General features: G+C 38.6%; 1 protein-coding gene across 8 annotated transcripts in view; it reads right to left on the bottom strand.

The window, feature by feature from the left end:
- Positions 1 to 16956, bottom strand: part of DOCK4 (dedicator of cytokinesis 4) — a 434871-nt gene that overhangs the window by 162724 nt on the left and 255191 nt on the right. For all 8 annotated transcript variants that reach the window (XM_060244887.1, XM_060244888.1, XM_060244891.1 and 5 more), the window contains exons 16-21: positions 16108 to 16214; positions 11448 to 11604; positions 5652 to 5749; positions 5459 to 5542; positions 5274 to 5374; positions 4281 to 4362 (exon numbers count right to left, since the gene is read on the bottom strand). In XM_060244887.1, coding sequence (XP_060100870.1) covers positions 4281 to 4362; positions 5274 to 5374; positions 5459 to 5542; positions 5652 to 5749; positions 11448 to 11604; positions 16108 to 16214 — 629 coding nt within the window. The remainder of the gene's footprint in view (positions 1 to 4280; positions 4363 to 5273; positions 5375 to 5458; positions 5543 to 5651; positions 5750 to 11447; positions 11605 to 16107; positions 16215 to 16956) is intronic.

The following is a 16956-nucleotide window of genomic DNA, read 5'->3' as shown; positions in this document are numbered from 1 at the left end:
AGAGTCCTGTCTTCCTTTGGAAATTTTTCTAATTGTAATCCAAGCATAAACGTCTCTGCAATTTTCTTGAAGTCATAACCCAAAATTTTGGAGATTTCTTGTTGTATCATCTTCCAGTACTCTTTCGCTTTCTCACAAGTCCACCACATGTGGAAGAAAGAACCTTCATGTTTTTTACATTTCCAACATCTATCCGACATTTTCTTACTCATCCTCGCCAATTTTTTCGGAGTCATATACCACCTATACATCATCTTAAAACAGTTCTCTTTAATACTCTGACAAGTTGATATCTTCATTGAGTTCTTCCAAAGGTGCTCCCATGCTGAATTTGTGGGCTTGATTGGCTTTTCCACTGTGTAGCTATTACACTTTTAGCAGCATAAAATAGAATGGAAACAGTTTCTTGTACAACCTTGGGATGATATTTATCACTCCAATCATTTATGAAAATGTGTTCTGGTTGAAATTGGATACCAATACCAGTTATGCATTGTATGTGGTGTAAAATATCTAGCCAGAAAGGCTGTATCAGTGGACACTCCATCCAACAATGAAGTTAGGATCCTATTCCTCCACAGTCTCTCCAGCAAGTCGGATAAGCTGTTTTGGAAAGGTAAGCTATCTGTTTTAGAGTCAAATACCAAAAAAGACAATATTTTGAAGTTTTGCATTTTGATTTCTGTAATATCAGACATGAATGGAGCTGTATTCCCTATTGAGTTCCATGCATCTTCTGATAATATTTTACCAATTAGGTTGTGCCATTTGGATTGGTAAGACAGTAAAGAAGTGCTCTTTATGTCAGTAAGTGAGCTATAAATTTTATATATTATGTATTTTAAGTAGTAGAACAGTAGTAGAACAGTATTTAATAATTTGTTCAAAAATGATTGGTGGTGCTTTCACCTTTTTAGTCAGAGCAATTGTGGAGAACATATGCTGGATTTGAAGATACTGACACCATGGAATATTTCTTCCTAGTTTTGCTTCTAAAAGGTCTTTTGGCATGAGGGTATTTTTTTTTCCAAATTTTCAGTGCAATTTTTTAACATCCCTTCTTTTGTATTCCCCCCATTTGATAAAATGTTAGAATGAAAAATACATCAGAAAAAATACAAAATTAGGGGGGGATGTAGAATTATATGAAATGTAAGGTAGTATGCTCATTAATCTATGCTGTTTTGCTGCAAAGGAACTTCAAGAACAGAATGGAAAGGGAAATTGCTGAATTACAAATTATTATGAAACTTGGATCTAACACCTCCTCAGGACTGAACAGGGATATTGGGTGTTTTTATCTCATTACATATACTAAACCCACGTTCACCAAGAATAGCTATATATCCACAGTATTCCAATGTATTTCTCTTTTAGAATAGTGTATCAGAATAATGTTTTTTGTATTGACATACTCAAATAGGGATACTGGCTGTTTATCTCATTATATTTACTAACCCATATTTCACTATATTTTAATGTATTCTTTTTTCTAATGGCAAACCAGAATTTTGTTTATGTGTGTGTTACATGTTTAAATCAAAACTCTAAAAAACCTACGCCCTCATTTTAACCCAGAGCTAACATTACAACAGTCTTTCATTTATTGCACTTCACACCCAGGATACGTAATGGATTTAGCACATGGACATCAATGTGCTATTCCAACTTAATTGTTGTTGTTTCAGCCCAGTTAACATACACTAACAAACACCAGACCCCAACTTGTGACTCTTTTAATCTGCTAAAAAACATTGATGCAAAGATAGCTTGGCGTCTTTACGTGGGGATAATGCAGTGTCCCGTTAGCATTTGAAGGAGCGAACATCAAGATCCATTGGAGTAGAGATACCCAGGGTTTTCAGCATATGATAAGCAGAATCCAGATCTTCAGCCCACAATGGAGAGCCTTTATGTCACACCTGCAGTTTTGTTGTCACAATCCATCGATACCTCACCTCCGATACTATTAACTGTTTTGTTGTCACAATCCATCGATACCTCACCTTCGATGCTATTAACTGTGTAGTAATAGGCTTCAGTTCCTAGCGGAATGCAATAACCTCTGAAGGCAGGTCTGAATATCTAAGATGTCCATGCTTTTGTGCTTCAGAGAATTTTTTTACAACAGAGTCATTAAAAGTAGCAATTATGTCCCTGAGATGTTGGCAGGAAACTTTATTAAGAGAGCCTACTCTATAAACTTTGGCAATTGTGAGGCTAGCGCTCTGCTGAAGCTCTTCCAATAACCAGTTAGAGAGGAAAAAGACAACATCTTCATTTTCAGTAATGGCCTCTGGAACACCACAAAATTTAAGATTAGATTGTTTTGTTTCAAGCCCCAAGGATAAAAAGTTTCTTAATGTTAGATTGTTCTTGAGTAACACAGTTTATTTCTTCTTGGTTTTGTTGGCTGGTTGCAAAAGGCTTATCAGCTTTATGATCGACTCCTTGTAGCATGGATTGCATAGTATTAAGTTGTGACTGAACAGACTCAAACAAAGATTGCATCATGTTTATCAATTTAGATTCCATTGCCAACATAGCTAGAAGAATGTCAGATTTATTGGAGCCTGAGGGAATGGTAGGCTTACCAGAATTATTGGCAGCCATCTTGGATGCTTCAGTCCACTCTGAGAGAGAAAGGATCCAGCATAGTGACAGACAAAGAAAGTCCAAAGAAACTTACAACCTGTCTCTGCTGATCCCAGGAAGATTCACTAAAATACAACTTGCTTCTGGATGAGTTTTGAATATTTTTGGTGTGAGTTTTCATACAATTGCAGGGGTGGGACTGAAGAGTGTTAGGGCTAAGTCGCCATCCCCCATGTGCACTATGCCATGCCCCCAGTTCAAATTTTCTGACAGTATTTTATTCTACTTTGTTTCCTACTTTTCCATGCAGTCAGCCCATCGTTATCAGCACATCTTGCCTAGGTGTGCGATCAGTTTCTTCCTAAACACTTGCATAATAGTATTCAGTTTCTTCCTCTTTAGCATCTGTAGTTGGGTTATAAACTTGAATGATAGTAGATTATATTGGATCACATCCATTTTTTTCCTGTACTGGTCATTTTCTGAGTAAAACACTAAGTTCAATTCGTTAAGTCACTCCCAGGATTGCAATGTTTAAACATTTCATTTCTCATTTCATGCTTACATTGATTCATACTTCCAATGTTTCGTATTCCTATCACGCTATCCTAATACATACTTATGGGATGAAGGCAATGGCAAATTCTGGATAGTTCAGTCAACAAGAGAAAACTTACATGGAATTAAGCAAATGTCATAAAATGCAGAAAAATTTACTTGGGAGCACACTCTGAGAGTTTAAAATGATCACATTATAATTGCTATTAAAACAGTTTAAAATACCACTAGGACATAATGATTAATTTATTTTAATCAATTTTTTTCTAAATGTTAGCTTCCCAAATGTGATTACTCTGTATATAAACTGAACCAATTGGCTTGAACACAAATACTCTCTTTGAGTGAGTGGAGAAATTTCCACACAATCAAAGAAGTGGGGGGCAGGCACTATCTGTAGCAGTCCCTTAAGCTATTTCAGAGAGTCCATAACTATTAGAAGGGGCTTTGGAAAAATGGTGAAATACCGCTAGGAGACAGAGAGGAAAATGCCCTTGTACCTCACAGTACTGTGGACCCAGGAGATGACTACCATAACATATACAGGTTTTTTTTAACAGAAATATATTAAGTGACAATAGTTTCTCTTCATACAGCATATCCAAGAAGACTAAACTATGAAAGTAGAGGGCCAGCACTGTTTTAGAAAGTTCCAACATGTGTGTATTTATCTGAAGGTCTATAAAAGTCCCATACACACATAAATGCATACAGGACCTCTCCATACTATCAGGACCATAATCATGGGAACATATGAACATATGAAGCTGCCTTATACTGAATCAGACCCTCGGTCCATCAAAGTCAGTATTGTCTTCTCAGACTGGCAGCGGCTCTCCAGGATCTCAAACTGAGGTTTTCCACACCTATTTGCCTGGACCCTTTTTTGGAGATGCCGGGGATTGAACCTGGGACCTTCTGCTTCCCAAGCAGATGCTCTACCACTGAGCCACTGTCCCTCCAGCAAGCCCAGTAAAAGAATGTACTATATATATATATATATATATATATATATATATATAAAAGACCTTTAGAACAAAATGTTGTTGTACAAGAAGACTACTTTGCATGAATTTGCACAAATAGGTTTTATAAAAAATGGTAATGGATGTGCTGAATTTGGTTACCTTTAATACTTCCTGGCTGTGTGCTTGCCTCTCCACTTCTGTTATTCGATCAACATGCCACTTGAAAACTTTGATGAGGTCTCTAACATAAAACACAATTTAGTTCCATGCAGTTCTCATGAGTTTCCATAGCAGACTGAGGTTTTGAATCTGGTCCCCCCAATTCTGGTTTCACCCTCTAAACACTACACCTAACTATGGTACACAGTTACTGGCCTAAGATTAATTGCAGACTCCTACCACTACCACAAACACCCAATTCAAAAAGAAAACTGAAATTAGGGGGGAAAGGAAGAATAATTAAAACAGTTTCATTCAACAGTTTCAGCCGCCCTGAGCCTGCTTCAGTGGGGAGGGCGGGTTACAAATAAAAATTTATTATTATTATTCATGTCTGTGGATGAGTGTTAGGCTGATCAGTTAACATGTCCAGTAAGTTTTGAACATTTACTTTATTCCTAGCTCATGTATTGTAATGAAGGAAATGGAGTCAAATATTGGCACAAGTTAGTTTGTACATGAGGATTTGCCTACTCTCCCCCCTTTTAATAGAAATCCTCTCCATCACTTACAAGACACTTTAGAAACTTGGAGAATTTCTACAAAAGTTGTTGACACAGCATTTGCACAAAACACTCCTGCTGCTAGGAGTACAAAAATTTTAAAACCCAAATGGTGTCAGACAAAACATCAATGCATGCCTCTAAGTATTTTTAGGACTGTGACCATTGACAGTGTACAGGTACTAGAAAGTCAATGTCAAAGAGATTTCTGTGTGAGAGCTTATTAAGCCATTCTCTCTTATGCAGAGCTACTCCAGTGTGAATCCACTGAGATCAATGGGCTTAGACTAAGTAACTCTGCATAGAATTGCACTGCATTTGGTTTTATGAACCATGGATCACTGTGGGAAAAGGATGATATCAGAAGACCATGTAAATAACAAGCAATTGTTGAAAGTTTAGCAGTATACATTTAGCATAATACATCTACCTGTATGCAAGAGCTCCCGCAAAATGACTCTCAATGTAGGTGTCCATAACTGGCTTAAAATGATGAAACTTGCTGTCCTGCAGCAAATTTATTATGTGAACCTAAGACAAACAAAACCAGTGTTTACTAACACCTCCTTAAGATGAGCAGCATACCTGCAATAAGAATTTTGTAGTATACCTTACCAAACAATCAAATACTTGAGATCCATACTTTTGAGAATTCTCATCCAAAATCCCGAATAAAGTGTCTAGGGTATCTTGGAGAAACTAGGTAAGAGGAAAGGAAAGCAATAAATATTTACATGAATGTAATGCAGAAACTACTTCTCAAAGCAAAAATGAGGGAATCAGTGAACAATGAAAAAAGGGTCTTTACCTTTACTATTTCTGAGCCATCTATTTCTTTAAGTTTTGAGAGACAACCTGCTATTTTTTCTGGATGGGCTCTCCATTTGAGAAGATCAAGCATGTCTCCTACAAAAAAAAAAACATACGAGATGGCAAAAATGGCAACTAGGTAGAGGCCCTAACAAATGTGAGATATCCAAATCCATTTTAGAGAGGAGTGGGAGAAAAGACAATGGGTACAACACAGCAAAATAAAGGCACACCTAAATGCCATTGAATTCAGTGGTACTTTAGCATTTAACTGCTGTTAACCTCCAGAAACGTCAATAGTAAGTAAGTATGTTGATGCACTGGGCCCAGGGATAGACTCTTTCCAAATGTTATTCAAACAATATTCTGAAAACACAAGAAATGAAAAGTTAGGGTTTGAGCTACCAAGGAAAGAAAGCTGCAGTGCCATCCTAAGTGCCATCTGGGAGTAAACCCCACAGAAAAAAGTAGACATCCTTAGGGCTGTTCCCTTAATTCTCCTTCTCATTACTGTGCTGTGGCTCTGGATTTATATCTTTTTGCCACATATTCAGATGATACTTGATATTAGTGTATGATCCAAATTGCCACATATAAATTATGACTGACCAAATTAGGTCAAGCCTGTCAGAAGAAGCTTCAGGAATGCAGACAACTGAACTGTGATCCAAGATTCATTTTGGCTGAGAGCAGTAACAAGTAATATTATGACCCTATGTCCAGAATTGACAGATCCATGTTAATGGAGAATGGGATACAATAGGACACAACAAAAAGTACATTGATATGTAAAGTTAGCAGTAATGGGCAAAGCTGGGCCCGGATTATAAAGGAGGCTGTAGGTTTTGCAGGAAGATACTCTCTTCATATTAGGTTGGGCTGCTGTAACACCTCCTGAATGCAAAGAAGCTTATTTACAGTTTTTAAGAACAACTTTTAAAAACTTCAATTTTCAAAACGTCATATTATTGCAGAGCACTAAAAGCCAATATAGTGTAATTATTAGAGGGGCAGTACTGGATTCAAATCTCCATTCGGCTTTAAAGCTCTCTGGATAACCGTGGCACTTTCTGCCACCCTAAACCTTCTTCAGTTGAAACGTGTTATTTTAAGAGACAAAGCTGGCTGTGTAATTTCTTTAAAAAAAATTTTTTTAAAAAAAAAACTGTGATAATTTTACGCAGAGGAATTGCTTCTAAACCCTGACGATCAGTTAGAAATTAGATCTGTGCCCAAAGACCACATCTAAGGTTGCCTAGATGGAACATCATAAAATTTTTGGAAGTGGTACTTGAGGATTGTGGAGATTGGGTAGGGAGAAAGCTCAGTGTGGAAAATTATTTATTTATTTACATCCTTCCTTCTACCCCAGTGGAGACCCAAAGAAGCTTACATCATTCTCCTCTCCACCAATGTATACTCACAACAACCCTGTTAGGCCAGGGCTTTTTTTTGGTAGAAAAAGCTCAGTAGGAACTCATTTGCATATTAGGCCACACCCCCTGACATCACAATTTTTTCACACAGAGCTTCTTTGTCGAAAAAGCCCAGCAGGAATTCATTTGCATATTAGCCCACACCCTCTGGTGCCAAGCCAACTGGAACTGCATTCCTGTTCAAAAAAAGCCCTGGGTTAGGCTGAAAATGTGTGACTGGCCCAAGGTCACTCAGCAAAGTTCCATGACATGACTGGAGAGTTGAACCTGGATTTCCAAAATCCTAGTCTGACACTTTAACCACTATACCATGCTTTCTATGACTCAACGTGGTGCCCATGGTTTACCATATAAGGTTTACATGCAACTTTGTATGGGGCTCTGTTATGGCAGCATGAGATTTCTTTCTTTCTTTCTTTTTAAAACTGTTTTCAGAACCTGCTAAATTCCACCCCCCACACACACTTGGAACTCCAATTGTGGAACTTCCGGGATCCGTCATCTTGCCTTCAGAGCTGAGTCTGGTCATTGGAGGGCTTTCTCTCGGCATGGAAACCCCACGGTGGGGGAGGGAGTTAGTGGTAACTGCCCCCTATGCTCGTCGTGTGTCCTGAGGCTCTGCGGCTATGAAAGCTGCTTATCAGCAGAAAAAGAAGAACTCCCGATTGCTTTTATGCTTTCTTTTTCTCCAGTACATTTGCAAATCAACATCTTTCCACTTCTAAAACGATGATTCCACTTAACAAGTAGGTGTTTTTTCCTAAATTTACCCCCTGATGGGTCACTTTGCATAACTACAAAAGACTAGCTCACAGATGATTCCAAGCAGCCTCGGACCGACAGGAGCAGTCTTAACCTTTTGAATTGGACTGAATATAATTACTAAAATTGACCCAGACTTTAATTGGATATATATTACAAAGATTATCAAGAATTTGCAATATGATTTGAACACAAAGAATATATACAAAAAACAAAAAAAGGAAAAGAAAAAGAATACCTTCAACAGGAGGGAAGTGAAAATACAATCAGAGACTGACTTTTGAATGTATAAGCTGAGTATGGCATTTTCTAACGAAATGGCATATGAAAAAGATATTTGCTCAAATCTCAGATCTTTAAAGCAAGATTTGATTTCACTTACGCAAGTTCTTAGAGATTACTTTATGCTCATTGCTAATGATTTGAGCGAAGATCTGACAACTAATGAAATAGCTAATCTACAGGGGTTCAGCATTAAGGAGAGCAAATCGCTGGCAGTGAAAGCAGAAGGGGAAATTGTTATGCGAAACAAACAAAGGCGAAAGAAGATGGTCTCTTATGACGCACTTTTAAAACCACTCAAGCAGAGAAGGGAAAATGGCAACGAATTCTGCTTCCTGTGGTTGACGGGGCAGGACATGCTGAGAAGAGTAAAGCTGCACTTTGAGCAATGTATCTGGATTTGGAAAACTATCCGTAAAAAGATCTTTGGTTTTTCTGCTTCTGCTTTGGTGAATGGCTGAATAAAAAACTTTGACTAAAAAGTGAAAGGTGTTACTTCAAAGATAAGCAGTGGACAAAGGGACTCCCTTGGATACAATTCAGGTGTAGAAAGCAAAGGAACTTAAAAGGTTTTTTTAAGTTTTTGGGAAGAAGTTTTTGCAATTTTGGGTTTACAATTTTGGGTTTTTGCAATTTTGGGTTTACAATTTTGGGTTTTTGCAATTTTGGGGTTTTTTCCTTTGTTTTTTCTTCTTTCTCTCTTCCTGCTGAGTAAGCAAACATGTAACTAATATTAATGAACAGATGTTAAAATTTAAAAGATTAAAAGAGATCTTGAAGAAATGATGTTAATGAGGCTTATTAGCATAACTTTCTCCCCCTCCAAGCGTGGCGTAACGTCTCCCCTTTGAGAGCCGACTGTGGTCGCTGATGCTAGTTCTGCACTCGAGCGCAGCTACACAGCAGTTCTCTGGATTGGGCTGTCCATATGTCTTATGAAGCAAGACTCATTCTTATCATCAACTTTTAATGCTTTCTTTGGTAAACTGTGTGAGCTGGGAATTTCGATGGATGATAATTTATTTAATTACTACTCTGATCACTTACTGAACACAAAAAGGAAAGCAATTTTATGACAAGACAGGTATGGGCTATTTATTGTACAGGAAGTGATCTCTGGATTTTGAGTATATTTCCACTACTTGTTTTATCGCTGCCAGTGCCAACTATTTGGTCAGTATGCAAAGACGTAAATATAGACATTAAATATAGCCGGTTTGGTGTAGTGGTTAAGTGTGCGGACTCTTATCTGGGAGAACCGGGTTTGATTCCCCACTCCTCCACTTGCACCTGCTAGCATGGCCTTGGGTCAGCCATAGCTCTGGCAGAGGTTGTCCTTGAAAGGGCAGCTGCTGTGAGAGCCCTCTCCAGCCCCACCCACCTCACAGGGTGACTGCTGTGGGGGAGGAAGATAAAGGAGATTGTGAGCCGCTCTGAGACTCTTCGGAGTGGAGTGGATATAAATCCAATATCTTCTTAATTTCATTAGCAAGATGCAATTCTCTTTCAACAGCCGAACATTTTGGAAGACTTAAAGCAATTCCCTGGACAGAACAAGAGTGTTCTTGTGCTTCTGAAGCAATAGAAATTGTTTCACATGCATTGTTACATAGTTCCTTTTTTGTTAAACCCAGGAACAATATGTTGGAAACTTTTGTTAATTCTGACATTAATTGTTTCAGTAATTATATTATCTTGAAATTGTTGTTTTCTAATGATATGGACTGGCTGGAAGCGGCTACTGAATTCCCTTCACATGTTTTTAAATAATTGTAATAATTATTCATTGATCTGTTTTTCTTTTTTCCAAATTCTACCAATCTGTAGTTGAAGGGATAGGAAATAATAGAAGTAATAAATGTATTTAAGTGGGGGGAGGAAAACATGGTGCACATTTCATAGTATCCGCCAAATACTTTTTAAAAAGTGGGGGGATGGGAGAAGGGCTTTTGCCCAACAGAACTTCTGATTGGCCATTAGAAATTTGTGCAGATTAAAAAAAACCTGCTTCAGCAGCAGTTGCCACCACAGCACAAACATCTTCACTGCATGACTGAATGTAAACTGTGTAAAAGCAAAAAAAAATTTTTTTTAAACAATATCTTCATTTCAAGAGGCACCATGTTAAGCAGTTCTTCTGCCTGAAATGTTGAAGAGCTACTATTCGAGTTATGCATAACCTCATTTCCTGACATTTTTGGTTGGCTCTGCCTCCTATGGCAGCCATTTTGTGGTTGCGCCCAAGACCCTGTGTCAGAAAAGTGCCTGCTGTTTCAAGCAGTTTCCCTGCTCTACAACCTCCTTCTCCACTAGACTCTATTGTACACCATAGAATTTATCTTTAAAACTGCTACTTCACTTATTAAAATTGATCTCTGTATTACGGAGATCAGTTATAATTATGGGAGAACTCCACATCCAACCTTGAGGTTGGTAACCCTACCTACATCTATTAAAAGTGGGCCCTCTTAATAGTCCCACATATAAAAACATTTCAGAGCTCATTCTTTTAGTGTGATTCTTTTCCTTTAAAAACACCCTAAAATAATTGTAAACAGGCCTCATTTGAGGCAGGAGTGGAGCTCCAGAACCTCTAAATTATATTGTGCTCTTTCTTTCTTTCTTGCCCCCACCCACACAAATACTTGCTTCTGAAATAGTTCCAAACCCCCTGTGAAAATTTTCCTGAACTCTAAGATTTGACAAATTTTCTTATATTTTTCCCCACAAAAAATGGAGAAATAACCAAAACATACAAATCCTCATCATGCCACTGTGGCCACGAAGGAGAAAGTACTTTTAAAAGTATGATGGGAGTAAGGTTTTATTATGACAGTTATAATTCAATAAGCATTTTAAGGTAGATGCTAAGCTGATATGATTTAGTGCACCTTCCGGTGATGTCAGGGGTGTGTGGCATATGCAAATGAATTATGCTACTGAGCTCTGGCACCTCTTTTTCTACAAAATGACCCCTAGTTATAAAACAAATACATTAAGAGACTTTTAAAAAAAATCACATTACAAATTTAAAAAAAAAGAAAAACAGGAAAAAAAACACAGACAGACCAATTCCAGTAGTTTCTTACCCTATAGTAATAATATTCAAGACCAAAGACAGTTTTAGTTTTGCTCTAAAAACTCTGTGGCCCTCAGAAACCCTTTATTAGTTTAGATACAATTATTTAGTATTATTTGTGTCCATTTTATTTGATAATTCTTCAGCAGAAACCCTTACACAAAAAGTTTTATTTTTATATTAACATGCCCAACATTGCATAAACGATACAGCAGTTTAACGAGAAGCATATTACCATTTTGTGTGAGCTTAGTTGAACACAGGAAAGACGTAATCCAGAAGGACTCCTTAGTGGTTTTTACTGCAGGATGGCTGTTCCCAAGGAGATGTCCCTTTGAAAAAGGAAATTTGAGGTAGCGACTGGCATCCTGAAGACTTACATTTTCTTCACACTGAGAGAACAGATTACATTTGCAACTTAGGATATGAAGACTGAACAAAATGCAACATCAAACTGTCCCATCTGTTTTTCTTTTAAAACTATACAATAGGCTATAGTGCATTCCTACAGAAAATTTTGCTATGGCTGAAGAAGCCCTAAACTGTTTTTTTTAATGCCTTTTAAAAGCCTGAAGGATTACTCAGTTTAACAGTTTAAAAGATTACTCAGAACAAACAGCCTGTCTTTAAGATGCTATATTCAGCTTATGGAAGGCATAAAGCAAATAAGAGCAGAAACTAGAATGTAACTGATACCTGCCAGTTGCAAGCCATCACTCTATTTGAAAAGAAAAGGAAGAGCTCAAACAAGCGTTCTGAGAACATTACTAATCCATACTAATACAACAAAAAAGATTTCTATAGCTCCTCTAGACTTTCATGTCACATTCTTATTACTTTCTATCTCTATGCATACAGCCAACATAGAAAGCAGGGCTTTTTTTGTAGAAAAAGCCCAGCAGAAACTCATTTGCATATTAGGCCACACGCCCTGACATCAGCATTGTTTCCCTCAGAGCTTTTTTCTAGGCAAAGCCCAGCAGGAACTCATTTGCATATTAGGGCACGCCTCAGCTAGAACTGCGTTCCTGCTAAAAAAAAAAAAAGCCCTGATAGAAAGTATGCAAGATACACTGAGCCACAATTTATTTTGAGGATGTTTTGGTTTTTCGTCCTTCTGGGTCTATCACACAGATTTACTGCCACTGTTACTAAGCATGCCAGGTTGATATGAGTCATATTAGAGACATGAAAAGGAGCCAGATTATGAAAATACATTTATAGTTGCTAGGCAGTAGCAGCAATCTGGTCAAGGAGAAAGTTCAAAGAGGTTCCACAAATGGGCATTGTGACTGAGCATATATCCCTTCCCAAGTGTGCAAGCTAGATCAGTCACAAGGTTGCCATCCTCCAGGTAGTGCCTGAAGATCTGCTGTTATATTTGATCTCCAGACAACAGAAATCTGTTATCCTGGAGAAAATGGCAGCTTTTGAGAGTGGCATTTTACCCTGCTGAGGTGCCTCCCCTTCCAAAACCCTGCCCTCTGCAGGCTCCACCCCCAAAATCTCCACGTATTTTCAAGCCCAGAAACCCTACTTTTCAAAGGTGACAGCAACTATTAACATTTAATGTCTAACAGTTAATATTATAGTAACATACTAAATTCTAGGCTTTAATGATAAGTATATATAGCATGTTACAATTTTCAAACATTAAATATACGTATCCTAAATGTCTATGTTAAATGTTCTATTTTTTTCTGATGTTGATCATCCTTGTTTGAATAAATTATGATACTGTATAACATCAACTTTCTCCCCCTTGTTTTCCTGTATTCCTATCTTAGTTCAAAATTTAAAAAAAAACATAAAAAAAAAGTGCCTCCAATCTCAGAGAATCCAGAAGAGACACAGGTGGACAAGGAACATTGCAGACCTGTTGTAAGGTATTGAGGAGAAGGGCAGGCCAAAATCCTGCCACCTAACATAGAAGAAGAAGAGTTGGTTTTATACTCTGCTCTTCATTACCCAAAAGGAGTCTCGGAGCAGCTTACAATCACCTTCCCTTCCCCTCTCCTCTGAGGTAGGTGGGGCTGAGAGAGTTCTGAGAGAACTGTGACTGACCCAGAGTTCTGAGCCAACTGTGACTGTTCAACATCTTTATAAATGATTTGGATGAAGGAATAGAGGGAATGCTTATTAAATTTGCTGATTATACTAAATTGGGAAGGGTTGCAAATACAGTAGAAGACAGAATCAGAATACAGGATGACCTTGACAGGCTGGAAAACTGGGCTAAAATCAATAAAATGAATTTTAACAGGGATAAATGTAAAGTTCTGCAATTCGGTAAGAAAAATCCCATCCATAGTTATAGGATGGGAGAGACTTGTCTTAGCAGTAGTATGTGCGAAAAGGATCTAGGGGTATCTTAGTGGATCATAAGCTGAACATGAGTAAACAGTGTGATATGGTGGCTAAAAAGACAAATGCAATTCAACAGAAGTATAGTGTCCAGATCACATGATGTGATTGTATTGCTTTACTCTGCTCTGGTAAGACCTCACCTGGAGTATTGTGTTCAGTTTTGGGCACCACAATTTAAGAAGGATATAGACAAGCTGGAATGGGTCCAGAGGAGGGCGACAAAGATGATGAGGGGTCTGGAAACCAAGTCCTATGAGGCAAGGCTGAAGGAGCTGAGGATGTTTAGCCTGGAGAGGAGGTGGCTGAGAGGTGATATAATCCTTATCTTCAAGTACTTGAAGGGCTGTCATGTAGAGGATGGTGTGGAATTGTTTTCTGTGGCCCCGGAAGGTAGAACCAGAACCAATGGGTTGAAATTAAATCAAAAGAGTTTCCGGCTCAACATTAGGAAGAACTTCCTGACCGTTAGAGCGATTCCTCAGTGGAACAGGCTTCCTCGGGAGGTGGTGGGCTCTCCTTCCTTGGAGGTTTTTAAACAGAGGCTAGATGGCCATCTGACAGCGATAAAGATCCTGTGAATTTGGGGTAGGTATTTGTGGGTTTCCTGCACTGTGCAGGGGTTGGACTAGATGACCCTGGAGGTCCCTTCCAACTCTATGATTCTATGACCCAAGGTCACTCTTCTGGCTTCATGTGGAGGAGTGGGGAATCAAACCTGGTTCTCCAGATTAGAGTCTGCAGCTCTTAACCATCACACCAAGCTGGTTTAGTGACCCATTGTATACAGTTCTGTACAATTTGTTGTATGTAGGAATGACAATGCAGCTGGTTAAAGTGAGATTATCTGATCACAGAAGCTGCTTCAGACAGAAAAGATTGCTGGCTCCACTTGTGAAGCACCTTATGTTCTTGGGACATACAGACAAGGTCCTTAAGTTTTGGGTCAAAGAAAAGCTGAAAGTGCACCCTTCACAATGAATTCAACTTTTGAAGATATATATATATATATATATATATATATATATATATATATAAATTTTCCTTTACAGTCATATAAATAATTATTTTTCTCCTGTCCTCCCTTGCATTTTAAGTCCATTCTGTTGCATGATGAGTTTTATGTATATTTTGTTAAGCTTATGAAGTGCTCAGTTTGAATTTTACAATGGGGAAGGCTTTTTGCTGAAACGTTTTTGGTATTGGTTCTTGTATAGGGATGTAATTGAACACATGAACATATGAAGCTGGCTTATACTGAATCAGACCCTCGGTCCATCAAAGTCAGAATTGTCTACTCAGACTGGCAGCAGCTTTCCAGGGTCTCAAGCTGAGGTTTTTCACGCCTATTTGCCTGGACTCTTTAGTTGGAGATGCCGGGGACTGAACCTGGGACCTTCTGCTTACCAAGCAGATGCTCTACCACTGAGCCACCATCCCTCCCACTGTTCTTTTTAACCTATATTTATACAATCGGACATTTGTTTTTATACTGGGATTTATTTATTTATTTACTTTGGATTTATATCCTGCCCTCTCCATGAACGGACTCAGGGTGGCTAACGATCAATCAGAAAACAATATTAAATTACAATATTTTAAAAAAATGAACTTGACAATATTAAAATCAATTAAAACAACACTGTGGTGCTGCTAAAAAAATTTAAATAGGCAGGATCACAACCTTCTTCAGCAGGCAATTTAGTTCATATTGATTTCACAATTTCTTTTATCTGACAGTGGTCCATATGATGGTCCCAGTTCCTCAAAGATGATGTTGCTCAGCCTATATTAAACTGGCAGTCCTCTCCCACTTAGCTATTATAGGCCAGTCAAAATAGTTCTGTTTTGCAAGCCCTGTAGAATTGGAAAAGATCCCGCAGGGCCCTTACGGCCTCTGGGAGGGTGTTCCACATCGTTGGTGCTGCCGCTGAGAAGGCCCTTGCCCTTGTAGAATTCAGTCTGACCTCCTTTGATCCGGGGATAGAGAGCAGATTTTGAGCTCCCGAATGCAGTGCTCTCTGGGAATATTTATGGGGAAAGGCGGTCCCGAAGACAGACAGGCCCTCAGCCTTATTGTGATTTTTAAATGATATTTTAGCACTTTTGAAGGGTTAATAAATGACATTTTGCACATAAGCACTATGCATGTTGCTATATTTTAGTTTCTTTTTCTTTGTCTCAACCTTTTTGGTTGCCTTTCTCATGTAAGGTTGTGTCCCCCTCCCCTCTCTTTTTGGTTACCTTTCTCATGTAAGGTTGTGTTCCCCTCCCCTCTTTTTGGTTACCTTTCTCATGTAAGGTTGTGTTCCCCTCCCCTCTTTTTGGTTACCTTTCTCATGTAAGGTTGTGTCCCCCCCCTCTCTTTTTTTGGGCAAACTTACAATGAAAAGGCATTTTATACTGTGACAAACTCAGTATTCTTTTGGCAGCTATTTCAATCTGCCTAAATCTAAGGGCAGTCCTGGGCAATTCGAGTACATTCCTAGCTGAATTGTCTGTCTGTCTCTTTCTTTTTAACTTGCAATTACCTTGTGCACAATGAGCTCATGAGTGCCATCTGGCAGCGTCCTTCCATTTTCCTGCATCAGAGGGACGAAAGAAAAACCAAACAACTTCTTCTCCCCCTTTTCTTTTGCTGAAACATACATATAAATGAAAAATCGACCACAGTTCAGGCTGTGGAAATTGCAATGCATATGTTTAATGAAAGTGACAGGTACACATCATCCATTTGCATCTTAAAGCATCTTAAAGCCACATCACATGTCTCAGAAGATATGTGTATCTTCTTGTGGTAAGGGATCCCTAATCTTAGCCATGACACATAAAGAACTATTTATGGATTACAATCCAGCAAAAGTTAGCTACCACAGAGGCCCATGAAAAGCAAAGGGCCATGAATTTGTCATGATTGACTTGAGTCCCAATGATTACAATGAAATTTGAAGTCATCACAGGAACTGCTGGGGACATTGAGCAGAACTGTGGATTCTGTTAACAGATCTATGTAGGGTTGTCAGTCACCAGGTTTCAGTGGGGGATCCCCCAGTTTTCAGGGCTTCTGCTCACCACTGGCCCAACAGCAATGAAGCTGTGTCACATCTCCAATGCAATGGCATCACCTGGAAGTGAAATCATCATGTTGGTGACATTGGGGAGATGCTCTGAGGGTAAAACTCTATGGTTTGAAGCGGATTTTAACATAGAGTTCAGCCCAAAAACCAGAGCATCTCCCCAATGTCACCAACATGATGATTTCACTTCCAGGTGATGTTAGCAGACTGCACAACATCCTGGAATGCTCTTCAAATCCCCCCACCAGCATGGCAAGGAGAACTGGTAACCCTAGATCTATGCAACAAAGTTGTCTCCCTTAT

This window comes from Heteronotia binoei, chromosome 8 (genome assembly GCF_032191835.1).
Source record: "Heteronotia binoei isolate CCM8104 ecotype False Entrance Well chromosome 8, APGP_CSIRO_Hbin_v1, whole genome shotgun sequence".
In the NCBI taxonomy this organism is placed as follows: domain Eukaryota; kingdom Metazoa; phylum Chordata; class Lepidosauria; order Squamata; family Gekkonidae; genus Heteronotia; species Heteronotia binoei.
This window is presented reverse-complemented; position numbering and strand designations above follow the sequence as displayed.